Raw genomic sequence first — 27,429 nt, forward strand, 5'->3', positions numbered from 1 at the left:
GAAATACGTTGAAAGTTATTCTTTAAAAAATGAGTCTTATTTGATATCAGAGAAAATTATTTACTGAAAAATAATGTAGATTGCCATGAAAAATGTATGCAAGAGGTAGGGGTTGTAAGATACGGAATATGAGTTACTTTAACTACAGTTATGATGTGTTATTACGAAATAACCTCCAAGCATTAGGAGCGCAGAATATTAAAAGAGGTGTTAATATAGAGGGAGGATGTCGTCATATTAACTGTGAATTGGTGCCAGAACGGGTCTTCTGATACCAGGATTACAGAAAGTGGCAGGAAGTCGTAGATAAAGAGAGAAAATTACTAGACAAGGATAGCGACCTTTCCGTTCACATCATAATGGCCGCTACCCGCTCAAAAATGCTGTAAAAATAATAACATATTTTACATTCTTTACGAAAAAGTTGTCAACTTTTATAATTTATTTTTTAAATACGCACCTGTAAAAACATTTAGGTATACGTTATGTCACGATTTTATACGGATTTAATTAATTATTAATGATTTCAGAAACAGTTTGCCGATGCTCGATTACGTCCTATTGTCTTATTTATTTGTCCCATTTTGAGTAATATTTTATGCATTTTGAAGTGTGTATTACATTCTACGAACAGTTCTTAATCATTTTCAGTGATTTTCGTTCATGTTTTACCCTTATTTTATTAATTATAAATAATTTACCAACAGGTGCTGGGATATGAAAGTCACGTAGTTCAGGCGATTGTCGTTAGATGGCGCCACCGTCAGTTTTTGAACAATTGAACACAATTCGCTTGATTTGGAGTAGTGGTACCAGGAGCGTAGAAGATGTAAGGAGGTCCGTCGTCAAAAGGTTAATTGCCGCGAAAAAATGAACTCTGTTTTTAAAATATTTTTGTATTTCATTTTACAATTAGAACTTAGTGTATTGTATAATCAATTGTGTTTTTACAGCTACTTCAAACTACATTTTTAATATGGTAACGCTGGTTAGCAGATTGTGAACCGAATTAAGAGTTCAGCACCCCGAGCGTGTACATCGACGCTGACACGCACCTACGATCAAATACGTAAGTAAATGTATCATTTTATCTGACAGTAACCAAATTTTATGTCAGTTGCTTATATTTCGTGAATGATTCACGAATCCTTATTGTTTCGCAAATTCAGCCGAAACGAAGTGCGTGTCGTTAACCTTTCGAACTGACGCCCAGTCATTTGTGAAAATTTCAAATGGGATTATGTATCAAAAAAGGCATAGAAAGTATAAAAATAATGTTTATTCATCATTCATGGCGTAGCATTTTTCCTGATAACACGGATTTTCAAAATTAAATTACAAAATTTGAATAATGATAATTATTAGTAATATCGAGCATTGTGTATAGGGCACTGGCCATGGCGCACGTGCATGAAATATCAGCTGTGCAATATGGCGTCAGCGCCACCTAGTAAGTGACGCTTAGCGAATCGAGCGAAAGACGGGGAGATTACTTTTTTGTCACGATTTCGCGGTGTGATAAGTTGAATTTTTCATATTGTGTAATTAACACGATGCGATCCGTGACCGAACGAATAATGGTGCTTCTAATTCATTGTAGTGCGGTTCGTATCTTCGAATAACGTGGTTGGCGATCTCGAAAGGGTCCCTCTCTCAGGTGAGGTTAGAATCCATTCGACAAAAAGCTTTTCACTATTGTGATGCGATTGAAATTTGTTTTAAAGAAATCGAATCTTTTTAAAAAGTAATAAACAAAACGTTATAGTAGCATTTTAATATAGTTAATGTTTAAATAAAATACGACCATTGAAAATATCTTTGTTTTTCAATTCGTGTCTTTCATTGAAATAACAAGTTCTTTATTCTTTGTCACGGCAGATTTGTGCCATGATAATGACATTCGTATTATTTTTATTTAATATCGTTTCCCGCGAGAAAGAACATATTTCATTACAAACAAATGAACTTCTCATTGCAGATTTTTTAATTTTAATTTTGTGGTTTAATATTGTTATTTCAGGCGGAAGAACTACGATTTTATCATACATGACGACAACGGATGTCCGGAGTAATCGATCTTCTGTTTGATTGGTGAGTTTATTAAATATGGATCTTTTGTATTGTTTGATAGTAGATAATATTTAGCATTACATACATGAAATGGTAGGTACGACATGTATTTAGTATAGAACAATTCAATCCTTAAAATACCGCCAAATAAATCTCGATAAACGTAAATCTACGATAAACCCGTCGAACAAATAATCTACAACTAATTACATAAGCCAATAGAAAGGAATTTGATAAGACAACGATTTCTTACAACCAAGTTGAATAGCTAGTTCGCTAAATTCTAAAGAGAAAGGGTTATTGATTTAATAACGATATTCAAAAAAAAGCAGTAGACTTCGTCTTTCAGTCGCGCAATTTTCCAAAAACGCTACAAATGCGATAACTTATTAAGGCGACGGTGTTTCATTTATCTGCAGCCCAGATTATTTACACAGGAAAAAATAATTACGGTTCTGAAAGTTGTACGAATTCCTTTCCGAAAACATCAACCCCCCATAATTAATGATCGAAAACATAGGATCAAGAGCAGGGACGCCGAGAAATATTTGCAGTAAAGTTTGAATGCGTTCACTGTTGAACACGTTTGAACGGTGTAGTTAAATTTCTTATGTACGGTTAGAAATACATGGAAATACATGAATTCGTAAACACAAACGAACAAAGGTGTCCATTGGTCTTCGTGAATACGTGCGGCGAAGTTGGGTGCCAAATAGTCTGTCGAAGTGTTTCTAACTTTACGTGTCGTTAAACAATATGAACTCATGGCTGCCAGATCCACGGATGTGGTTGACGTTCGATTCGGATTCGAGCTGGGTAAATAAATCTTTCAAGATCATTTTAACAAACCGTGCGACGCGGTAAGCGGATCGTACACCATTGCGTGCCGTGGCGCGACAGTTACGCGACGAACTAACCAAAATGGCCAATATTCGATCATCGTTACATGGAAATTGATCGAAATTGATTTCCAGATTGTTTACTTCGACCACGGCACGCGAGAGTCATTCTTCTGGAATGCAATACGTAAAATCGAGTTATCAATCGCTTTCGGTAAACAAATTATACATAATTAAAAATTGATATGTAGATCCTAAAGTACGCAATTAAAGTTTCAATTTATATTTACACGGTGCTTGATATTACTGGGAAGAAATTTCACCCGTTAATTGAAGCATCGATAAAATGTATCTTTCTACAGAATGGTTTTTAATTTAGCAACCGTTCGATTCACAAAATCGCGAAGGACGCGAAATGTGGTGGTAAGTTGGCAGCGGATTCCGTAGTACATAAGTACTCGATTCATCTGCTGTTATCTGAAAAGAGCTGTCCTACTTATTTATATTTGTGTGTTTGCCACCGAGAACGATACGAACGATCGTCGGCGTGACCGAGTTTCACTTTGAATTCGCTGAGAACTCGGCCGTAATCTCGTTTTCTTTTACCCTCGTTTACCTTCCTCCTCGGCGTTCCCCGTGAAATTGCTCCGTTTCGATCTCGAATCTAATCGAAGTATATCGAGCGGAAGTCGGACGCTCGTAAATCGATTTTTAAAGAGGATGGGAATAGGATCCGGTGTGCAAATTCGAGTGGAAATAATCCACCAAAGTTTAATAGGCTTTACAATAGGAAATACTGAAAATAATAAATATTAGGTATCGAAAGCATTACTTAGCAAAAATATTAATACATAGCGATAGAAATCCTTTCTCTCGATCTACGACCATACGCGTGAAAATAATAAATATTAGATATCGAAAGCATTACTTGGCAAAAATATTAATACATAGCGATAGAAATCCTTTCTCTCAATCCACGACCATCCACGCGTACAATAGAAAATACTGAAAATAATAAATATTAATCCATTAACTGCCAAATTTTTATTTTCGATATTTTTATTTAACATAAGTGATAAAAAAAAAAAATCCCCCTTTGGGGATCGTGGTAGCAAATGGATTAAGTATCGAAAGGATTACTTAGGAAAAATATTAATACAAACCGATAGAAATGTTTTCTCTCCATTCACGACCACCCGCGTACAACAGAAAACGTGATTCCCGTGGAATCACCGCGGTAAAAGAGCGCGCTTACGATGACGCGGGTTACTCTCACCTGTACATCCCACTCGCGTTAGAGCAAAGTTACCGTTAACGAACGCTCGAGTTATCGGGTCGATCGTGTACCGTGTCGAGTTGTAGAATAAGAGCCCCTTCCAATTTTAGACGACCGTATAAAATCACGATCTCGTCCCACTCGTCGTTTTCACCAGCAGCCGAGTGTACGATAGGAGGAGGATGATCCGTCCACGTGGATCGCCCACATGCGTCAGGTATCGTGGCCGCGGTTAATTGTTCCCGACGCCAGTCCGCGAAGGATGTTGGCTCGATCGAGTACCGTGAAACATTTGCTCCTCGAAAAATTCAAATATTCTCACACGATTATCGATCGTCCTATCCAAACGATTAACTCCATCGTTCGTATAATAATTTATAAAGTACCTCTGCTCATCGAATTGGACACGAAATGTTTTCGTTGTAATCTTCGAGCTGGTATTGATGTTCTTTTTTTTTCTCTTTATTTTCTTTTTAAATTGATGTTTGTTGAATTTTGTCCGATGATTGTTAATAAAGAATTCAGTGCGCGTTTCACTGTCGTCACGCATTCATTTGTAACACAGGTGTAACTCGTTCCCGATGGAAGTTTTTTTTTTTTTTTTTTGACAGTCTCTTTTAGGATAGTGAAGTGGAATATTTCTGAATAACCGTACGGTGTTAAACGACGATACCGAGGATGTTGTATCGTTTCTTGGGAACGGAAGCTTAGTCATGGAAAGTTTTTTCGAGCGTACAAAGAAATTGCTCGGTGACATTTCATTTTGCGGATTAACTTGCCAAACACTGATGTATTTATAGAGAATTTATTGAAGTTTATGTAAGTAGGAGAACGCGGTGAATTCCAGTGTGTGTAGTTTAGTGTCGAATATCCAATAGCTTTGATAATTACAGAAGATTCATTTTATTCGTCGCGGCAATGAAATTCGATTCATAAAACACTAAATGTAGATAATTATCATTGGGAATCGTTTCGACTTATTAGAATACCGTCGCGACTTCTTCTTTATTTTTTATTATTTTTAAAAGAACGTCACGTTATTTGCCTTGACTCGAAGCATAATTCATTGGAGGAAATCGTGAATCAGAGATACCTCGAGATAATGAAATTGATGATTGTTTTACAATTTGCAAACTACGAAAGTTCTTTGCTTACGGAATATAGGGATAATTAAAGTGTTCCATTTCGAGTTAAGATTCTCGGTAATTATTATTTTACAAACAGTTGTTACACATGGAAAGAAACGCAAGGACAAACTCATGGTTAAGCTAATGTTACGTAATCTATCCATTTATCAACCACTCGAGAAGAAGGCGGTATAATTGGCGGATAATTAAAAAATTAGTTCGATTATCAAGAAAATCCAGTGCGCTTTTCTTTCCATTGAAAAATTCATAGGTCGGCTTTGTATTCGATCAGCTGATTTATCGATTTCCTCTTAAACGCGTACCCTTCGATTTTGCTCGATATCTTGATTTGTTCGATAAAACCGTTACTGATTTTTATCGTTCCATTAAATCGATGAAAACCTCGAGGCAATGAACAATATTTATATTGAAAATTAAACGAGAAAAATCGTGAATCAATCCAGCCGATACGAATGAAAATTAATTAACAAGTATCGTTAGATTTTTTGTGAAATTTCGTCGATAAACGATAGTGTATTCTGATTTACTATTTCCAAGACGAATAACTTTGCTACTTATAGGATGACCCAATAATTAAACTTCATTTTCATCGTTAACGAGCATAAATTACGCTCAATGAGACGGAAGAAACTGGTCACCGATTTTAATAACGATTATTTAAAACTGTGAAACGTTATTTAACAACGAACCGGTTCGTTCTGTTTAGCGAGTAGCAGGTTAAACATTTTATTATATTATCTCGGGTATCAGCTTCAAACAAGTGTTTAATGTAACGAAGGTGTTCCGCTTGAAAATTTCGCGAACAACCACGGAGAGAGACCCATTCGATAGAAGTTCGAGCGATAGGAAGCATCGATATCTGAACGTTCGTCGAAGGAAAATTGAGATAATATGTCGCATCTTCGAGTGAAAGCTAAATCGTCGAGCTGCAAAGGTCCCAAGAGATTTTCTTCCCATGGAGATTATCGGAAGATACAGTTCGCCGCGTTGAAGGGTCATTTAGAGCATCGTCTTCACGAGGTAATGAACACGATATGTAATAACACGTTAACACCGTTTCAAAATCGATTTTTCATTCGAAGAGGAAACTCGTTACACTTTGAATAAGAAAGAAAAATGATTTCATCGAACAGATGAACTGATACACTTTTCGTTACTCCATAATCATTCGTCTCAAAATGAAATTATTCATCTCTAATATACATGAACATTGAAATGAAACGGATAAAATAACATTTTAACCTTTCTTTAGGTATCCGGAGCGATCATTTTGAATTAGAAAATAGAATCTAAATCAAAGCCAGCCGTTTCCTGTTACCGTAACTCGCGTTCAACTGCCTCAATTAATCGAGCCTGTCTCTTTTGGATCGAACTCAAAGTTCCCTTCCAAGAATCAACGAGAATTATAGTTTTTGATCACAGTGTGGTCACGTACGTTAACGCATCGTTGTCGTCGATCCTCCTCTAACGCGACTTTAACTAACCCGATCCGCTACTATTTTCGTTTACCTTCGACGATGTGCCAATGCACTGGGTGCAACACTGATTTATCTGTCTCCATTCTCGCGGAGACAACGAAATTCGTTCACCACTGCCAGAACCCTCGTCATCGATGCTAACATCCTCCCGTAGATAGGAGTTGGGTGCCAAAAAAGAATTCACGGTCGAGGGGTGGATCGATTCGAAACAAAGGGGGTTGTATTTAAGGCAGCTAATTAATTGGTACACCCAATATCGGATGTTAATTATGGATTTCTATTAATTGTAACGATTAACGCTATAATGTATGAAATGAAATTAATTGCGATATCACATTGGTGCTAATGTGATTCATTAATGGTAGTATATCTTCGTCTATCTATCGCATTGCGATACGATGCCAAAAATGCTTTTACGCGACGATCGTCGGTTCTTTCGTACGCTGTGAACGTAGATAATTGATTGATTGATATATATTTTTAAAAATACACCTCCGTGTGTTGCGAATATCTAACGATTTCTGAAAAAATTTCTTCGAGTACAGTATTCCAACATTTATATTTCTCCCAGATATCGTATCTGTTATACAGACGGTCAGTTTCTTATCGATAGCCCGATTATCAGAAACCGTGTCCACAGAGCGACGATAATTGACAACATTTTTCAAGCTTACTTCACAGTGTGCGATCGAACGCGATCCACGATGCAACGAATTGATTATCATATTTTATAATTTTATAATATCGAAACGTATCACCCCGACAGTGAACTATTTCTACTATCGATCGTATATCATTTTTCACAATTTTCGTTTCTATTATGAAAATCATAATCTTCTATTAAGATGAATTCAGTGAAATATTATTTTACTAAATCGTAACCCTTTCTTCTTTCGTGAAACAATAACCGTGAAAAGAAACTGTTACGAAAGAAGATTGTGCGAGATAAAAATCGGTAATTCTTTGTTTATACAAAGAATGGGCGCTGAAAGGAATGATAATTAGTCTTGTTAAAGCGAAAGGAAAAATTTATGATTTTCATTGAGAAACAGTGATAATTCCATTAAATTTGTGTCGTGCACGATGAAAAGGGGCAACGATCCAATTCCTTGTGTATAACGATCGTTCAAAGGGGACTTATGGGTGCTATTTACACACGAATAATGTAAAAGTATATTTGCATATGTCAAAAATCTGTCGTTAAATTATGTCAGTCTACGTTTCACCTTCTTACATTTTGGAATCATCCGAAGATACCGTGAGTGCTTATATTGATTTAATTTCCAAAACTTCTACCTTCGTCAAGAATCGTTGATATTAACCCTAGGAATATCAGCAAGATTTATACAAAATTTATGAGAAAAAAAAAATTTCTCTCTGGCAGTCGATGATATTGCAAGGGTTAATTGTTAAGTAGAAATTTAATCATTCGTGCGAGATCTCTTATCGAGTACGCGAACCCGGTGGTAACGAGCGTGTTCTCGTGAACTTCGTTACGTTGTTGCCCCTTCAAGGAAAATTAATGTGCTTTCCTATCTACGCTTTTGTTCTTTCTTTCTTTCTGTTTTTCTTCGATTACCCAGCAATCGATGTTCCCTCGTACAGTTTCCACGTTGTTGCTTCTGGATACACGCGTACATTCTCTAGAATTTCACGATAAAATGATCTGGAATCGGTTAAAATTACCGAGGCCCAGATAAAACTTGGTAAATACAGAAAAAATTATCGTCTGTGCTTTTAATTAGTTCCAAGATACATCTTGGATTTTAATAAACAAACGGTTCTTGCCGCGGATAGAAGTGCTTTGTTCAATCGTGTACGGTGTGAAATATTTCAAGAAAGCGTGTGTACGCTTTGAATATGGTGGTTTTGTCAGCCGAATGAAAAAAACAAAAGTGAGAATCAATAGAACGAGACTGTGTTTCCTCTTGGATATTTGTTCAACCGTGCCAATTTGTTTCTTTTCCTCTTCTTTAGTGAATACGTGGAAGAATTGGAAATTGTGAATGATTAAGCTTTAATTAGGGAAAAGTGAAATTTTAATTAAAGATATGAACGAATGTGTTGTTAATGATAAATTTTTGTCGACGTAGCGCCAATTAATATTGTCGGAATATGAGAGTATTTCCGGATGTTGACCTGCTTTCCATGGAATACTCGAATGAGAGGAGTAGTTTACTGAATTCGGAACGAGATGTAGGATCGTTGTCGTCTTTGATCCCACAGGGATTGGCTCGGGGTCATTATGGCTCCTTTTCATCCTGTCAACAGGTGATACAGTCGATCTGGAACAAAAGTAAACAGGTATTGATAATAAAAAAGAAAACTGTCAGACGGTGAAATTTAAAAACGTACATTTATTTATAATACTTACAGGATGCGACACGAATCGGTGATGAATTTTTTTTTCCAGACAATCGGTGACTCAACAGTTCCTGAGAAATTTCGAATCCTTATCTGAAATATTCAAAATATCTCACGAACTGTTGAATAATCAGTCTGCATAAAAGAAAAATAGAATTACTTTCTTGAAATCTGGGTAATTTCTTTATACTGCAATCGATAGAACGAAACGTTAACATCTGTTTCGTAATTCCTAAAGAACCTACAGGTGGATCTTCGAAAACTTAAGAGATAAAGCACTTTACCAGTTGATCGTTTGCCTAAGAGACGTGTGCCAAACATTTTTCCACGTGTTTCGAAAGATAAATGAGATGCGCAACACTGTTTTCGTACACGAACGGATTACAGTGGATCCTTTGAACGATTCGTTATTGCCTGACGGATTTAACGCGTCTAATTACACGACAGATTTACAAGATTCTAAACTCTTTAATTTCGAGTAGCTCAGCCTACTCCGTTGCTCCGCGATGAAATAACTACAGTGCCGTTAGAATTATCTTAGCATGTTTTCTCAGCGATATTGTTCCTTTTTTACGACGCCTAGTAAACGACATACACGGTTCGTACACAATTGATTAGTTTGCCGAGCGGGTTTAATTGGCCCAAGTGCCGCGAACAGCGGCAAGGACGCGCATACTTCTCGTTTAACTGTAGGAAAATATTTTTCGAAACATTCTTCCCTGTTTCAATTTTTATTCAAACGATTCCTATAATTGTCTAAGATAGTTTCGGCGTCACTGTAAAATGACTATTCATTTTTATATCAATCGGGAATCAAGCTTCCCATTATTATTATCAGCGAATTATCTTCTATTTGCTCGAGCGTAGTGTAATGAAATTTACGAGCGAAGCCTGGTCAGTTTTTTACCAGTAAAACAATTTGCCAGCCTTTGCGTAATTACTGCTCGCATTCCACGATACGGGAAATTAAAAAAAAAAAAAAAAAAAAAACACGGAAGTAAATGTTGAAAGGTTAAATATTTGTTTGTTGACTCCATGGAATTGCGAAAAATTTGCATACTCTTCCTGTCGAACGGAGGAAGATGGAAGAATTCCCGATCGCGAGTTTATTCGGAGTGACGAATGCGTACACGATTGTTACACGCGATTCCGCTCAACTGTGTACACGACTTTAAAGATCCCTGGTCGGATATATAAATGTCGCCACGATGTTCCACGCGATGTTCTTAAGCGATCTGCTGACGAAGCAGATCGCACGGGTTTCGAGTGAACCGTGAAACGCGCGCGATTTTATCAGCTACGATCGAACCCGGAAGAAAGGTCCCGGAAACGGTTGTGAAACTGACACGACCAACAGGCGATGACGACGAGAAATTTGGAAAAAATGCTCAGACTCACCACTTTGTCCAGGGTCCGTCTTTTTATACGGTATATTCGTTGTAACCGAAAGGAAACGAAGATTTCTTAGATCAATTTTTCATAGATTTTATTACTTTTCCAGTGTAACAATAGACTATGGTATTTCATGGTAAAGAACATTTCTTTTTCATTTTTTTATTTAGTCAATTAACAAATCTCTCGCTTCGCATTCTCATTCCCCGTATCATTTACGATCGCTTTAATACTTAAACATTGATACAAACAGAATTAACGAGGAAGCTTAACGTTTTATTCGTGGTTGCTCTACAATTTCTCCGAAGTTGTTCGTCATAATTATTCTGCGTATTTATCTAGTACAGCTTCTTTCTCGAATTGTGAGGAGTCGCGTTGAGGAAAGAATGCCATGCGGAAGGCCAAAGATGATCGTATCAAGATCACGACGCATCATTTTCGCATCAGTATCGAGGAGGAGGATGACGATGAGAAGAAGAAGGATGAAAATTCGAGCAGAGATACAGAGAGAGGAATCTCGATCACCATCGAAGCGGATTCTGTGATAACCGGAGAGGATGAAAATGTGAGCGAACAATCGTTTTCTATAAAAAATGAATCGAAAGAGTCATTGGAAAGCTGTGATCGTGAAAAGCTCGATCGAAATCAGAGCCACGAATCCAAGACGTCGAGTGATTCGAAAGAGAACGATTTTGATCGAGAATTTCTCTCGAAAAATGCCAGAGATGAAATCTCGACGAGCGCGGACCAGAAAGAGAGGCCGGAGGTTATTCGTTCTAGGAGACACTCGGTGGAGTATGAACATGCAAATTCGATGAAACACATAGATTATAGTTTCGCATCGAGTTCTCTTCCTTCTACCAAACTTTTCCAGCCAAGGGATACAGTTTACGATCCACCGGTTGCATTCGAGATTCCTAGATCAAACAGCGAAACGCAATCGTCGAGTGTAACGAGGATAGCGAATCCATCGAATGAACAAATACACTCGGTGATAAATACAGAGATACAAGAAAACATGGTACTAACCCAACGAAACAGGAGTTCATCCGTTTCAGGTTCGCCATTATTGATCAGAAGATGCTACAAAATCAGATCCACCGTTTCTAGATCATCCAGTTTGAACGAAAGTTCCTCCGTATCGAAGGACGAGGATCCATCTACGATGGATCGTCCGAGTGACTCTCAGATCGAGGAAATAAAAACAACCCGAAGACGGACACTGCCAACGATCGATGGTAATCCTTCGGAAAACGCACCTAAATCGCCGACTTACGAAGATATAATATCAGGGACCGGTGTGAATCCTATCAGACGATCGAGTATCGCTAACGCGGCTATTTGCTCGAGTTTAGCACCGAGTTTGGTCAGCGCTTATCCAGGTATTCCAAACTGCTTATTACCAGCTGGTGAGAACGAATCGTCGAGGAACGAACAAGAAGCTGGATCGAGCGGGATAAACGGACGGAGATTAAGATTGCCTTTTCTTAAAATACACATACCCGCGCATCAACCGGCGACCAGCTGGGAGGAGGAACGATTTAATCATTCGTATTATCATCACCATCATCATCATCATCATCACCATCACGTGTTCCCGCATTTTCACGTACCCACCATCACGTTCACCGCGCCAGCCACCGATGGTGAAACTGGCCGAAAATTCAACTTTGGAATTCACAGGCATTCGCAGCCGGTTAGTCGTGATTCTGCCCTTCGAGATTTCGAGTGATTTTTATTTTCACGTAATCGATGTGCATTAATTTCTTTTTTTTTTTTTTCAAGGAAAAAGATTTGAGATGACTGATCAGTGTTGCGATTGCAATTAACCCTTTTCAAAGATACATGTTGCTTTAATTAATAAGACTGCAAACTAAATTTAAAAAAAAAAAAAAGAAATTGCTTCTTTGGTGTAAAAATGTATATGTGTCACCATTAAAACTACCCGTCGCTTTTAATTAAAATAATTATTAGGTGCCGTAGAATGTATTTAAAATCAACTTTCTCCTATTCAGTGGTAGTTTACAGGAAGAATAGTTCCATTTACTATTGCAATCAGCTTTATCAAGGAGTGACGCACCGATATTGTTGTCAGAATATAGGGCACGGTTTAAACGCGAAAGCCTCTGAAACAGTTTCAAGCTGGTTTCTTCCTTAATAGCCTTGAGAGGAGGTCTATTGATTTTATACACACGAGCCTATAGTATCATCAGAAATCAAACGATACGTTCTTTAATCATTTAACAAATTACCAACGAAATAAAACATGCGTTTTCCGCGTTTCTCTTATCGATATCCCGTTTCCTTATCGAACCGCGGTTTGCACTGTGCAAATAAATTTTAATGCTCGATCCTCAGGTGTGTTGCAAGTATCTTAGATAAAAGATTTAACGACTCTGACCGTCTTCATTTTAATATTTCCTTCGGTTTTTCATCACGAACTCTCTCGCGTTCACGCTTCAATGACGTTCATTTTAATTCCAAGCATTGAAATTCTAAACAGAAACATGCTTTAACAATGTCACGGTCAATGATTATTAATCGCAGTTCCGAGAAATAATTCTACTACTTATGAATGAATAATTGTACCATACATATTCATGAACGCTATCAATTATTTACTAGCTCGCATTGAATACGTTAATTGAAAGATGGTTAATAAAAATCGTTCAAGATTATTAATCACTTTTCATAGCTATGAGATTGTATTCGTTTCCGAATGAATAACAGCGATAAAAAGAAATATTCAACGAGCTTTAATGTACAAAATTGATAAAATAAGTTTACAGTCTCTTTACCTTCGAAATAAAATTACTCCTGCTAATTCTTTAACACGCTAACCGATTCGCACATCACGTTTCTTTTATTTCCTTTTGAAGATTAACGTGTGAGTTGTTACTTAACGTTTGAGCTCGTGTTAAATGCTAATTGCTCCAGTCTTCGAGATACTCGAGCAATTACGTACCGAAAACTTAACAGCAGGAAGAAAAAATGAAAAAAAAAGAAGGTGTTGATAATATTATTTAACCGAATGATACGTTATTCGTGTAGTTTTTCGCAGACTGCCTCTACTTACTCAGCAATTAATTTGCTTCAGCAGCTTTAAAATTGGAGAGCATCAGCGTGATACGATTCGGTTAATAATCCTCGTTTCTGGATTTAACCAGCAAATATTTTCTCTTTTCTTTTCCACAGACCTTGCACCGGACTGACTCGATGGTATCTCTCTGCTACCGATCTCTTGCCAGCTATATCACAGACGATAATCTTGCTGGTCTGCAAAATTTTCTCGAGAATAAAAGAGTACAAATCGATGATCGAGATGAGGTAACGTATTTCAACATCGATACAGCTCGTCGTTAGATAATTAATTAAATTATTATTACAGAATGGTAGCACAGCCCTCATCCTTGCAGCAACTAAAGGAAAGATCCATTTTGTGCGGGAGCTTATCAATCATGGAGCAGAAGTTAACGCAGAGGATGGGGTTAATATAATTTTATCTTAATCCGTACACTCTCCTTCGAGTATCTAATTCATTCTAATTTTTCAGGATAATTGGACGGCGTTACTTTGCGCCGCCAAAGAGGGTCACACCGATGTTTGCCTCGAGTTACTCGAGCATGGCGCCGACTTGGAACACAGAGACATGGTGAGAATGATCGTCTTTTTCTACTTAATTTTGGACCCTGGAACGTTATGTACACGGTAAGGAAGTATCCTTAATAGAAGGTATTGAAAAATGTTTTCTATTCTTAGGGAGGATGGACGGCACTTATGTGGGCGACGTACAAGGGTAGGTCACCAACGGTGACGATGCTACTAGCTCGAGGAGCTGACGTCAATGCACACGGGAATTTTCATATATCCTCGTTGTTGTGGGCTGCGGGCAGGGGTTACCCTGACATTGTTAAAGACCTTATTGCTCATGGTGCTAAAGTCAATGTCGGTGACAAGGTAACCCTCTTCAACTTTTTTTACTTTCATTTAATTTTATAGGGATAAAAATAAAGAAGATTTGTCTGCTTTTAGTATGGCACTACGGCTCTTATATGGGCATCCCGTAAAGGACACGTAGAGATTGTAGACGCTTTATTAAAAGCTGGTGCTAACGTTGATACTGCTGGCATGGTAAGATAAGATTCACCAAAATAATAAATCAGAGTTTATCGTTGGATAAGTATGAAACTTTTTATAGTATTCATGGACTGCACTTTTGGTGGCCACCCTTGGCAATCATGTAGACGTGGTGCTACTCCTTTTGGAGCACAAACCAAACGTGAATGCTCTTGATAAAGATGGTTGCACAGCTCTTGCGATAGCTTGTCGAGAAGGACATCATGAAATAGCAAACGCTCTCTTAAACGCTGGTGCTTACGTGAACATTCAAGATAGATCCGGAGATACAAATTTAATTCATGCTGTAAAAGGTGGTCATAGAGGAGTGGTGGAATCTCTTTTGAAGAAGTACGCTGACGTAGACATTGCCGGAAAGGTAAAAAGAAAAGATAGAGTTGATTACACTGTCTTGAAGTAATCATCCGATCATTCAACTTCCATCATTGTAGGAACATTGTTCTTCGATGTTTAATTCATCATTCTGGAACACTTCCTTTTATAATAATAATACACACGCGCGCACACACACATTGTATAACCAAAACGATTGCTTCAGACAACAAAAGATCCAGTTAATCGTCGTAATTTTATTGAAATATTCTAGGATAAGAAAACAGCAACTTATATTGCAGTTGAAAAAGGCAATATACCGATATTAAAACTATTATTAAACGCCAACCCAGATTTGGAGATCGCGACGAAAGACGGTGATACACCGTTACTACGGGCGGTTAGGTCGCGAAATGCAGAAATAGTACAATTATTGCTAGACAAGAAGGCTAAAGTTTCAGCTACCGACAAAAAGGGTGACACTGTGCTTCATATAGCTATGCGTGCACGATCAAAAGCTATCGTCGAGATACTATTAAGAAATCCGAAAAACAGTCAACTACTTTACCGTCCAAATAGGCAAGGCGAGACCCCGTACAACATCGACATCAATCATCCAAAGACAATTCTTGGACAAATATTCGGTGCACGTAAGTTTACTTTTCAAACAAATCGATAATCTTACTGTGTGTAATTTAAAACCATAACGAAGCGTTGTTTTTTTAGGACGTCTTAATACTAACGAAGATAATGAAAATATGCTTGGTTATGATTTATACAGTAGCGCATTAGCAGACATTCTTAGCGAACCATCGCTCTCAACGCCTATAACTGTTGGCCTCTATGCAAAGTGGGGTTCTGGCAAATCTTTTTTGTTAAACAAATTGAGAGGTAATGATCTAAGAATGCTCCATTTGTCGTAGTTACGAATTAGATGTGTTACGTTTTGTGTCTATATTATTTTCAGAGGAAATGAAAAATTTTGCTCGTCAATGGATAGATCCCGTGTTTCAATTTTCTTTCTTATTGTTCGCAGTAGTAACTCACGTATCTTTGTTAGTGGGTACTACGATAGGTCTTGCCTTGCAATCGTGGATCGTTGGTCTTGCATCTGGTTTAAGTCTTATTGTCGTTACGTACACCTTCTTAATACTTGTCTGGTATGCCAACAAAAGGTAAGAACATCGATCAAGAGATACAGGCTCTATGATTTTCTTTATATCGCACAATTTAACGAGTAAACATTTAAAACGTAGGTACGATTGGTACTGGCCGTACAACTTCACCGTAGCTCTGACGACAAAGTTGAATTCATTGAAGCTACTGTTGCAAGTGATATTTTCACATCCTCCTGGCAGTAGAGTTCACGACGGTGTCACTGTACAGCCGATAAAGTTTTACTTCACCGATCAAACCCGAGTCGGTACAACTGCCGCTGGAGAAAACGCGGTGGTACAAATGGTGGGATCTCTTTACGATTCTATTGAGAACGACTTCGGTTCTTTATCCACAAGATTGTATAGGGCGTTCAGACCGAAACCTGATAAATCAACTACAACATGGAAATGGAGACACCTTTGTTGCTTACCATACATAGTAATATTCGAATTTTGCTTTTGCAGTTTGCTCGTTGGTATATCTGTACTTACAGTCTACCTCATCGATATTTCTAGTAGCGAGCCAACAATTGAGAGAGTTACTGCACACATCATAATGATAACCGTTGCCTTAATACTAGCCGTTAGTATAATAGCAAACCTGTACACGTGGAGCCGAACGTTGCAAGCGCTTGTATTCTCCCAAAGGCGTCATCTTCAACGTAGCATTTCTAAGTTGGAGACGTTAAAGAGTGAAGGGTTTATACAAACGTTAAAGAGCGAGGTTAATTTAATGACCGAAATGGTCAAGTGTTTAGACAGCTTCATGGCTCAACAAAGCAGATTAGTAATAATTGTGGATGGTTTAGACAGTTGTGAACAAGACAAAGTGTTGTTAGTTTTAGATGCGATACAAGCATTGTTCAGTGATAATGGTTATCCATTCGTTGTCATATTAGCAATTGATCCGCATATTATTGCCAAGGCAGTGGAAGTCAATAGTAGAAGATTATTTACAGAATCTAATATCGGAGGTCATGATTATTTACGCAATATGGTACACCTTCCGTTTTATTTACAAAATAGTGGTTTAAGGAAGGTGAAAGTTGCTCAACAAACTGCTCAGCACAGCAGAAAAACCACGTGGACCGAAGCCGAAGAGAGCGTTAATTATACCACAACGAGTACAATGCATCATTCTGTATCTAACAGAAGGCTTAGCACAGAGTCTGGTATAATGAACAGCAACGAAAAACTGAAGCCGCAAAGTAGAAAGGGCAGTAGAAAGTTACGATTAAGCGAATCGATCGCGAGTAGTATCGGTAGCAATTTGAATCGATTGGGTGGCGCCCAAGATCTTAATAAAATGCTCCTTACCGACGATTATTTCAGCGACGTGAATCCTCGTAGCATGAGAAGATTGATGAACGTTGTCTATGTTACTGGGAGATTGTTAAAAGCATTCCAAATTGATTTCAACTGGTATCATTTAGCTATTTGGATCAACATCACCGAACAATGGCCGTTTAGAACGTCTTGGTTAATACTCCATTACGATATGTACGAAGAAACTTTAGACGATAACATGTCCCTGAAAAGTCTTTACGATAAGATACGACCTCAGATTCCGGTACTTAGGGAAGTTCAACCTCTTTTAGAGATGGACAGAGACGAACGCAAGTTGGATATTTTCTTAACTTTTCATCGTTCCAGCTTACTCGTCAGTGATATGAAAGTATTCTTACCGTTTACGATTAATCTTGATCCTTATATTAAGAAGAAGATAAAAGAAGAACAACAGAGCATAGAAGAGGAAGCAGCGCTTGGACCGTACAAGCAATACAGCCCTTGGACGTTACACGGAAATGGCCACGAACAATTGGGTAAAAGTGGATTGACAAATCGAAATGTGAAATTCGTCAGAACGCCTAGTTTGCAAGGACCCATTCCGCCTGTACCATCGACACCATCCTGGTGTGTTCAACCAACGTTCGATTGGCAGCCTTCTCCTTGGATGCAAATGCCTCCACTTCCTCCTCCGCCGCCTTCCATGGAACCTAAGATTAAACCACTTTCTGCAACTACAACTTTACCGGTATACATATACACGATATAATATTAAATTATAATCATCATGGTATACTATATCATTATATTTCTTCTTTTTAGTCCGAAATTTTGGAGACGAGGCTTTCTTCCTTATCAGTTAATGGTGTTTGTGATCTTATCGATAGAATCGAGAGTTTGAGTTCCCATCATGCACCGCAGTACAAACAAGTTGTCAAAGAAAATAATATTAATGGTAGAGTTTTATTACACTGTGACTTACAAGAGTTGAAGAAAGTAAGTTTTATTTCTTTCTTTTTAAACGGTTGATCTTATAAAATTCGTAACAATTATTTACTCTTAGGTTCTAAAAATGGCATTTGGGGATTGGGAATTGTTTCGTATGGTTCTTGTATCGCTTAGGGAAATAGAACTTTCGTCTTTTAGTACGCACGAAGAAGCTTCCCGAAGCGTACGATTTACTGTAGGTTCAGAACAAATTCAGCGGAAAGGTATACACAGAAATTTATTATATTCATCTGATCATAGATACATATATGTATATTAAAATTACATTGTGTTTTACAGTAGATCACGCTTTGCAAAGTACTTCGATACGTGTACCAGCACATGTTGAAAAAGAGAAAGGAAACTCGAGAACCGATGGCGCACCCAGACGAGATCAAACTAAGCAGTCTATTATGGAGAAACAAGTAAGTTTCCCTTAAAATATGTTATTTAAATAACATACACCTACTTGTAATCTAACAATTAATCGATTAATAAAGTATGCTTTTCATTACACTCGCGTGCGATTTTAGTTTCAGGTAAGCAGAGCCAAATTCGTCACTTTCTATCAAAGCTTTAGCAATGAAATATTTTTAAATAAAATATTCAAAAGCGTTGTACGATTAACGATGAAACAGCGATAAATTATTTTTTAGGTGACCCTGGAGGAACAAATGATATGCGGAGCGCTGCAAACGTTAAACGAAGAAGCTTGCGAAGATGTATTAGATGTACCATCTTCTACGGTAGTATCAACAGACTCACTCCCAGGTGAGCCCTCTTCCCTACCACTTTCACTGCCTCTGGTAATAGTTCAAGAACCACCGCAGCCAGACCAAAAACGTGACATCGTAATTGAGTACAATACAAATGTTTAATAAGTTCAAATCGAAGGCAATTGTGTATAATCTGATTTAGATGTCATGGGTGTATTACCTACATCATCGCATTTGTAGATGATCCTATAAATTCATCACTTGTAGTTTCAACTTTTCAGGGAAATCTGGTCAATGTGTCTGACGTTTAAATGTTTCTTAATGTATATATACAATATACATCAATAAGTAGGTAAATTTGTAACAGTATTATCGATAATAGGTGTAATCGTATGAAAAGAACAGTCAATAAAACTTTATTATACACGTATATATTGTAAGTACAATACACAACCAAAGAGGCTGAAGAAATATAAAAGTATTTTCTTCGAAATCTTGTCTCTTGTTTTGGAAAATGTGCCAATGTGTTTATGAGAGACTGGATTATTGTACATAGATAAAAGGATATAAAATGAATGACATATGTTAAATAAAACAATACCAAAAAAAAAAAAAGAAATGTCATCCATGTAATGAACAACGTTATGGCGATAGTGACCTGAATGTATGCGTTGTTATAATAAAAGTATCATTTTCGTGTAGTATTTTAGTATATTAATGGTATTATATTGCGAACATTGTATATTGTTTTATATTTTTAAAACTATACAAAACATTCGTACCCTTGTCTTTTTAAATAGTTTGAAGTTTGAATGGTATCGTTTAATTGGTCATTGTGTGGTTATTTGCAATTATAAGAGTATTTTTTCATAATTAATATTTGTAAAAGAGACTGTGATAACGACGTGTTACTATCATTGGATGTTAAACGAATATATTTCTTTCTGGGATGTTTACGCTGATAGATCTTGTACATTTAGAAAGATAAGCTTTTACATGAAAGAGTTTTATACACCAAAGTGAAAAAGCTACGATTATATTTTCATCTCTACTGATGTATATTTCTTTTCTTTTTGTACTATATGTACAATTATTCTAATTATTATATTATAAAAGCAAATGGCAATAAAGCTTTGTTGGAAACTTGAAGTTGATACTATCTTTCTTAGACTAGATCTATAAGCTTTTCAATTGTATGCTTTCATTTTATATCTTTATCCAAGAATTCGATATCACTGATAAATGATAGTTAAATTTATAATAAAAATTGTTATTGTAATCAATCGTATATCTGTTAAGAATTCTTCTTTACTGAATTTACTTTAATTCTTGCCGATTTAATTTTATTATATTTACCTTTTAATGGAATCAGAAGATGAACATGGAGATTTGTTTTAGGATCTAACTCAGCGGCTCCTCAAGACACAGATTATGTGATTCTTCAATCTAATCCACTTCTCCACTGGGTACCGGTTACCGACGAGCTTGAAACGTCGGACGATAGTTCGTTCGAGTCCACAGTTCATCTTCAACGTACAAATTCGCAACGTAGTATCACGTCTCAGCACAGTACCAGATCAGCCTGTTCGTTTGGACGTAAAGATATAAGAAAAGGTGGAGGAAATTCCAACAGTAGTAGACCTGTATCTCTCGTTGTATCTCCGCCGCCTTCTCCTAGACCTGCCTTTAGATCCAAGTCAACAGATGAGAATTACGTAGCTAATAACATACCTATGAGGTCGACTATATCAACACCGATGAAGAAACGACGTTCCACGTCGACGTTAAACGATGAGATAGTTTTATCGGTTCCCGTACCGAATTCCAGCCTAGAGAAACTAACGAAATTAAAAGATCGTTTAATGGGAACGTTACCTGTTTCCCCTGCACCAGGAGAGAGCGAAGATGAATCTACACCATTAGTATCTGAATTATCTACTCCGACTCATTCCCAATCCGATAGCGTGTTCAAACACGATTGTAGCGAAGAAAATAGTAGCTCGATATCATCTAATAAAAGCTTACCACGAGACGGTGAGAGATCCGTCGACATTGTAGATTATTCTGATACTGTTAGCCTAATGGTGAGAGAGTCTTCCCAGGTACGATTCTTATCACGACAAACTGCGGAAGAATGGGACAATCCCGAGACACCTGTTTGATATCCTTTATTACACAATCGTCAGCTCGGTGATATATAATATAATAATCCATGGCTAATATGTATATGTTGCGCCAATGATGGAAACATTAAGTAAAACTGTACTTAAAATCCAAGGTTTGTGATATATTTTCAAAGGTAGATACAATTATACTGCAGTTGAGAATTCTACTATGTAAATAATACATAGCATTGCGTCGAACTTTTTAGATAAAATATTTACAAGTGTTCAGAAAGAATAAATTTTACTTTTAAATGATATCGAGAATGACGCAAACCGTTTGCGGTATGTTAGAGTTTTAATTGTAAGAAGGGACATGTATATTGGCAAATAACATTCCATTATAATTTTAGCGCATTTATCGATGCGAATGTCAGTTCTTTGTGAAAGTAGAGACTGACGTAAAAACAGAAAATATTTTTTTTATTTTACCTTATTGTAAACGTTTTCATGCCGCTTGATTGATTTGTGTCTGTTGAGGATGTAGCTGGTAATGTAATGCTTCAAACGGATAAACTTTTAAATATTTTATCACGCTGTAGATAGGTATGAAATAAACGATAATAAAGAAATGTTATCGTTTCTTTGATACAGACTATCACTCATTTTTCATACTGGTACAACTTGTCAGACATATATATATATATATATTGTAACGAACAAACTAATGCCGCTGATTTATAACTGATACGAGAGATAACATGTTTTGTGTTTAGAAATACTCGTATCAGCGAGATAAAATACTTTGTAATGTTTTCAATATTATAGCTGTAGATTGACATTTTTCCTGTGACAACAGGAATGTTGTTAAATAATTAGTTACCAGTTTTTTAAATTATTTGTAACGTTTTAATTTTAATTGTACGAATACTTAAAGTTTTAGTGAGAATTTTTTATAAACTTACAAGGAACATTAACAACTTATACCAGTACTTTGATCTTTATTAACGTAAACTTTACAAATGTTTGTAATGTAAACGAATTACGAATCTTAGAAATTATAAAAAAGAAGGTCCTATCATTTTAGCTTTATTGTAAATGATTCAATGCCTATTTCATAATATATGTAGAACAGGATGGGAAAATAAACCATCAAAAGATTTACAGAATTTTAAAGTACTTTTTTATTATAAAGCAAAAATTATATATATATAACAGTGTGTATATATAATACTTTAGGACGGAATACATTAGGGTATTAGTTAATATTAGATTGTAAACACAGGTAATACATATATTAGGTTTTCAAATAATAGTATTATATGTACTTTGCTTATTAATATTAAATATAATATATTTAAATACATAAAATGTCAAACTACTTTCGTAAATGCTCGTACATGGAATACAATAAGTACTTCAACAGCCTTTTACATATATTTCATCCAGGCAGGTCATATATTTTATAATTTACTTTCCATAATTTGTTCAGCTGTCCTTTAAATAAATTACAAATAACAAATTCAGTAATACAATAAACTTCGTCAGATCTTCGCAATGAAATTCAGATGTTTCAAATTTATACAATGAATCTAAGAAACATATATATTTTTTCTAAGAAAATTCCTTAAGCTATTTTGATTTTTACAATTAAGTTTCCGCAGTTTATTGTATTACTTATTAAAAAAAAGATAACTTTTATAAAATACTGATATGTCAGTTACAAAACATCACATCTACAGAAACAATAAAAATTACAAGGACGAAAAATATTTCAGTGATACAATGCTATTACACAGTACAATAAAGCATGCAATACCGTATTATAAATACATATAAGTTTACAAAAATTTCAATTCATTCATATGGAAATGTATCACTGATTGCGAGTAATATAATAGATCATTTTTATGAACTAATTGTACTATATCAATAATAATGTACATATTTCTGTGGTTAAAGGTATTTTCAACAACAAAACGTTTTTATAGTAGTTAAAAAACTTAATCAATAGGAATGAATATAAACTTGATTAGCCTTTTTTTTTCTACTTATCATTAAAGGCACTATGGCAAGTAGGAAATACTATCTCAGAAATTTTAAACACTTTCAATTGCGAATGATCAGCAATATGTAAAGTTTGTTCAATTATGCATAAATATACAATTAAGCGAGAAATGAGAACATAATTCGATGTCTTAATTTTTGTAGGAGCACCACAGATATTTTTTTTTACCATGTATGTTCTTATTAATATTGACAGGGTGCGAAAACACTTCTCTCTTTGTAAAATTAAACTATCCTATTTAACAATAAATGCAGAACACAATTAAATAACATGGCAGACTATGATTAAAAATGCATAAACAGAAATTAATAGATAGTAAATGCATAAACACGAAGTAATATTTCTGCATAATTACTGAATCCAAAGGAATGTTGTAACTTTCGCGTATTACTTTTATAATATTTAAGAGTATCGACGTTGTTATTACATATGTAATATTATGTATACGATTTTATAAAAGTTTGTTCTGAGCGTATAATTTCATCAGAAAAATTCACAGAATGAAATTATTTCGTATTGAAAATCAACATTTAAAAATTGTACAACCACTTAATTGGTCCCACGAAAATTTGAAATTATTTTTTAGCTTGATTGCATTATCCGGTTCATTAGGCAATGTAATATTGTAGGCACTTTAAGTAGCTCACGGAAGACGGGATTTTTTTAATTCCTTGATTCTCTTTAAAAGCATTATCACCTTCTCCGCGTACATCATTATTCCATGAATAATAATTTTAAAGCTGAGTTGTAATTACTGTTTTCCTCGTAATTACAGTATGTTTGATCGGTGTTTGATCTATTGCTGTAGTTTGCAAAGGATCAGCTACTAACCAAGGACTGATATCAGAAACCGCTGTATTGTCATCCTAAAACATATTTAATAAATGTACATTATATAATTTATAAATTGAGATGATAAAAATCATATTGTAAAGTTGATACAGAATTTCAGCTAGCTTTAAGATTATAAAAATTCGTTACTTATATTAAAAATTAAGCATTATATTTATGGACGATTTACAGAAATTCAACAAAAGCATTGTTCACAAGATACATGAACGGGACACAACGTATATTACAATAGCTAATAAGCTTGAAGAATAAACCACACCTTATGAGTAAGAGTTGTAGTGGTCGTTTGTATCTCTTCAGTTTTCACAACTCTTGCTCCATTCTTTTCTGTCTCTCCTTCAGTTTTCTTTTCAGTAGTAGGCTGTACTTCTTTAAACGGATTAAGTAAACCCAAAAATGGATTCGAGTCTATAAACGGATTCGTATTCATTTTCTTTTCTTCTTCCGTTTTCGTATCTTCTTCTACAGTTTCAGAAGAGTTAGTAATAATTTCGTTGCTATTATCGTTAGTGAATGGATTAAACGGATTCTGAGACTGATTGGAAACTTTAGGATTTAACTGTGTGGTTTTTTGTTCAATCTGACCCCAACTGTCTAAAGAGAAATGTGTTACAGTCACATTATCCTCTGCAGACGGATTCATCACTGTAGCTCCACTTACAGAGAGTGTCAGTTTATCTCCTCCCTAAATAGTGAACAATGCAAGAAAGCAAACAAATTACAACTAAAGCCTAGAAGCTCAAACGATAGAACATATGTTGATTATAAAAATATTTAAACATTAGGAAACCCTACTTTGAACACAACACAATATTTTTAATACATATACAATGACAATGCAAAATAGTTTCATTAAGTGATATGATAAAAAAAAATGATGGTACAACTTCCTACTTGAATGGATCGAACAGAACAATATTATAATCGAATATTAATCAAGATTGTTTTCTTACCACAGATACAATTGTTGCTGCATCAGAATGCTGGTTATTCTTAGTAACAACCGTAGGTGCATCGGTAGAAGTAATTGAAACCAAATTAGAATTCTTCCCTTGCTCAAGGGATTTTGCTTTCAAAATATTGCACTTGAGCGATTCCGGTGGAATAGGCGTACGAGGAGGCAGCGAAGAGGTACCACCAACTTGATTATTTGGCACTAATGACGTTTGATTAGTCATGTTTTCAATGATTAAACTACTCTTGACTGGTTCAGACTCTTTTTCAGTGGCGGCAATCGTTGTCTGATTTCTAGGCTCCAAAGGCTGTTGATCTTTGGCAAGTGATTTTAACAGAGAGTCTACCAAAGGTGAGGACGTAGCGTGTACACTGGAATCTGAAGATTTTGTACTGCATTGACTTGATTGCCGCTGCAAAGATTCTTCTTCAGCTAAATGTGACAATAATATTTTTTACATAATTTACAGAATTGTTTAAATGAATCAAAATAAATTGATATAGCTAATAATGCTTTTACCGGCAGGTGGTGCGGGTTGCTGTGGTTGTTGCGGTTGCTCCGTTTGTTGCCGTTGACGTTCCCTTAAGACATGACTCTGTCGACGAGCGTATCTCTGACTTGGACGTCTCTCAAACTGTACAGTCCTACGAGCTCGGTTCAATTGAGTCGTTTGAAACTCAGTTTTACCACTGTAACGAAAACGTGAACCCATACGGAAGAAATTTTGACGTCCACTAGCTCCTTTGACGGGAGCACGTAATCGGAAGAAAGCATGATGCTCTACGGCACATTTCCATAAATGTTTACAGGCCTTTTCATTTACCAATCTGAATACAAACGTATGTTCCTGTTCTCCTCTACCTTCGTCATCTTCTTCTACAACAACTAACGTCAATTTTTTCTTTTTAAAATCTAGGCGACCAATTTTAGGCCAAAAAAATAAACCTATCTTTTGCGTTCCTTCGAAAACTAAAATTCCAGTTGGAGTCAATCCTAACGAGTATTCGCACGCATCTTTTCCAAGCACAGTATGCATATCAACACCATACATGTCCAGCCATTTAGCTTTACTAAGATAAGCCGATTCGGCCTGGGCAGGACTAAGGCCCGAACATTTAGCATACTCTTCGAGTATTTCAAGTTCCATTTGCTCTGTTTGACCTGGTACAAAACGAAATTCGGATACTGTAGCCGCACTGTGTATGGCAGGATCATAATCTCCAAGTTCAGCTGAAAAGATGAAATAGTATGACCATTAAATATCTGTTACAGGCTTATATGCTTATTTTATTTGGTATAAATTTAAAGTATTTACACTGCAGAGCTAAGGCAGCTAATTGAACAGCAACCTGATGGGGGCAATGAAGTTTTCCATCCAAAACATCTTGTTTCAATTGCAAGAAGAACTGATACCTTGTTAACTCTTCGCGTAAAGTATTAGGCTCTGATGAATAGAACTTTACCTTAAGCCGTAAAGTATATGGTGGACCAACTGCAGAAAATTGTATCCATTAATCAATGAATAGTAAGTTATCACCGATAGAAATATATAAGTAATTTAAACTGTTGCATCACCGATTGAAAAGAAAAATTTCATTAACATACTTTTTACTTGTTTCTTTATAGGCTTAGTTGGATCCAACCAATGTTGAACATTGTTGCTATCTGTATATTGCAATCCAAAATAATCTTTTTCTATTAAATCTAAGCTATAAAAAACTTGTTCATACAAATCACTAGCCAATGCCTTTTTCTGCAACATGAAAACATTCCAATATATAAGGAAATTTGTACAAATAGGTACGGTATAGTAAAAATAAATTACTTTTATCTGTTTTTTGATGTTTAATAAACTGTTGTACTTACAGACAACTCTATAGGCAGATCTGTGCCATCGAGCAAAACAACTCTGCATTGAACAACATTCTTATTGCTGAGCAAACGTTGATTTTTAATTTGGGACGACGTAGTTTGCCCACTGACACTACGGCCCCGACGTCGTGATAGAAACCTTAACATTTTATTTGACATACGTTTGTAGGCAGTTAGCCTATTTGGTTTACTTGATCTGCCGTGACGGGAGTTGTGTTTCCCAGGACGCGTTGTGTTCGGGCGGCGGCCGACTGCTTGAAATAAATGAAATATATGATCATCTATTGAATATAATTGTCAAAAATAGATCATAAGAGAAACGTATTACACTTATTTGTGTTGACTAGCCATAACAAATCTCGAGATCCAAATCTACCAAAATGTATACATTTCCATTTCCATTTTCACCACCAGTGA

General features: G+C 36.0%; 2 protein-coding genes and 1 long non-coding RNA gene across 18 annotated transcripts; 1 reads left to right on the forward strand and 2 right to left on the reverse strand.

Annotated features, from left to right (window-relative positions):
- Positions 1–747: 747 nt before the first annotated feature.
- Positions 748–25,816, forward strand: Arms (Ankyrin repeat-rich membrane spanning). 15 transcript variants are annotated; one of them, XM_076689187.1, is made up of 18 exons: positions 748–852; positions 954–1,069; positions 2,021–2,091; positions 13,763–13,894; positions 13,956–14,054; positions 14,121–14,219; positions 14,327–14,524; positions 14,600–14,698; positions 14,766–15,062; positions 15,291–15,666; positions 15,743–15,907; positions 15,984–16,191; positions 16,273–18,208; positions 18,283–18,456; positions 18,524–18,671; positions 18,748–18,872; positions 19,104–19,218; positions 20,562–25,816. In XM_076689187.1, exons 4-18 carry the CDS (start codon positions 13,784–13,786, stop codon positions 21,323–21,325), a joined length of 4,914 nt encoding a protein of 1,637 aa, XP_076545302.1. In that variant the 5' UTR covers positions 748–852; positions 954–1,069; positions 2,021–2,091; positions 13,763–13,783; the 3' UTR covers positions 21,326–25,816. The 15 variants fall into 15 exon arrangements, with proteins under 15 accessions (XP_076545302.1, XP_076545301.1, XP_076545300.1 ...); XM_076689186.1 differs by lacking the exons at positions 748–852; positions 954–1,069 and adding an exon at positions 1,454–1,662; XM_076689185.1 differs by lacking the exons at positions 748–852; positions 954–1,069 and adding an exon at positions 1,454–1,657.
- Positions 8,956–20,623, reverse strand: LOC117609535 (uncharacterized). Its single transcript, XR_004582613.2, has 3 exons — positions 20,520–20,623; positions 9,186–9,268; positions 8,956–9,096 (listed from the first exon to the last, which is right to left on the reverse strand). It is a non-coding gene; the product is annotated as an uncharacterized LOC117609535 (long non-coding RNA).
- Positions 22,407–27,171, reverse strand: yrt (erythrocyte membrane protein band 4.1-like yurt). 2 transcript variants are annotated; one of them, XM_034335983.2, is made up of 7 exons: positions 27,007–27,171; positions 26,746–26,893; positions 26,456–26,632; positions 25,660–26,370; positions 25,139–25,572; positions 24,445–24,870; positions 22,407–24,199 (listed from the first exon to the last, which is right to left on the reverse strand). In XM_034335983.2, the coding sequence occupies exons 1-7, from the start codon at positions 27,169–27,171 to the stop codon at positions 24,068–24,070; spliced, it is 2,193 nt and encodes a 730-aa protein (XP_034191874.1). In that variant the 3' UTR covers positions 22,407–24,067. The 2 variants fall into 2 exon arrangements, with proteins under 2 accessions (XP_034191874.1, XP_034191875.1); XM_034335984.2 differs by lacking the exon at positions 24,445–24,870.
- Between the last annotated feature and the right edge of the window lie 258 nt (positions 27,172–27,429).

The sequence above is a fragment of the Osmia lignaria genome, chromosome 7, assembly GCF_051020975.1.
Source record: "Osmia lignaria lignaria isolate PbOS001 chromosome 7, iyOsmLign1, whole genome shotgun sequence".
Taxonomy (NCBI): Eukaryota; Metazoa; Arthropoda; class Insecta; order Hymenoptera; family Megachilidae; genus Osmia; species Osmia lignaria.

Excerpts from the sequence above, each read along its gene's own strand:
- yrt (XM_034335983.2), bottom strand. The coding sequence starts at position 27,171 with ATGTCAAATAAAATGTTAAGGTTTCTATCACGACGTCGGGGCCGTAGT. Across the intron at positions 26,371-26,455 it reads AGCTGCCTTAGCTCTGCAGT|CTGAACTTGGAGATTATGAT; the intron begins GTAAATACTTTA and ends TCATCTTTTCAG. Across the intron at positions 24,200-24,444 it reads CTACAACTCTTACTCATAAG|GATGACAATACAGCGGTTTC; the intron begins GTGTGGTTTATT and ends AATATGTTTTAG.
- Arms (XM_076689189.1), top strand. The coding sequence starts at position 10,959 with ATGCGGAAGGCCAAAGATGATCGTATCAAGATCACGACGCATCATTTT. Across the intron at positions 14,525-14,599 it reads AAGTCAATGTCGGTGACAAG|TATGGCACTACGGCTCTTAT; the intron begins GTAACCCTCTTC and ends GTCTGCTTTTAG. Across the intron at positions 18,457-18,523 it reads ACTTACAAGAGTTGAAGAAA|GTTCTAAAAATGGCATTTGG; the intron begins GTAAGTTTTATT and ends ATTTACTCTTAG.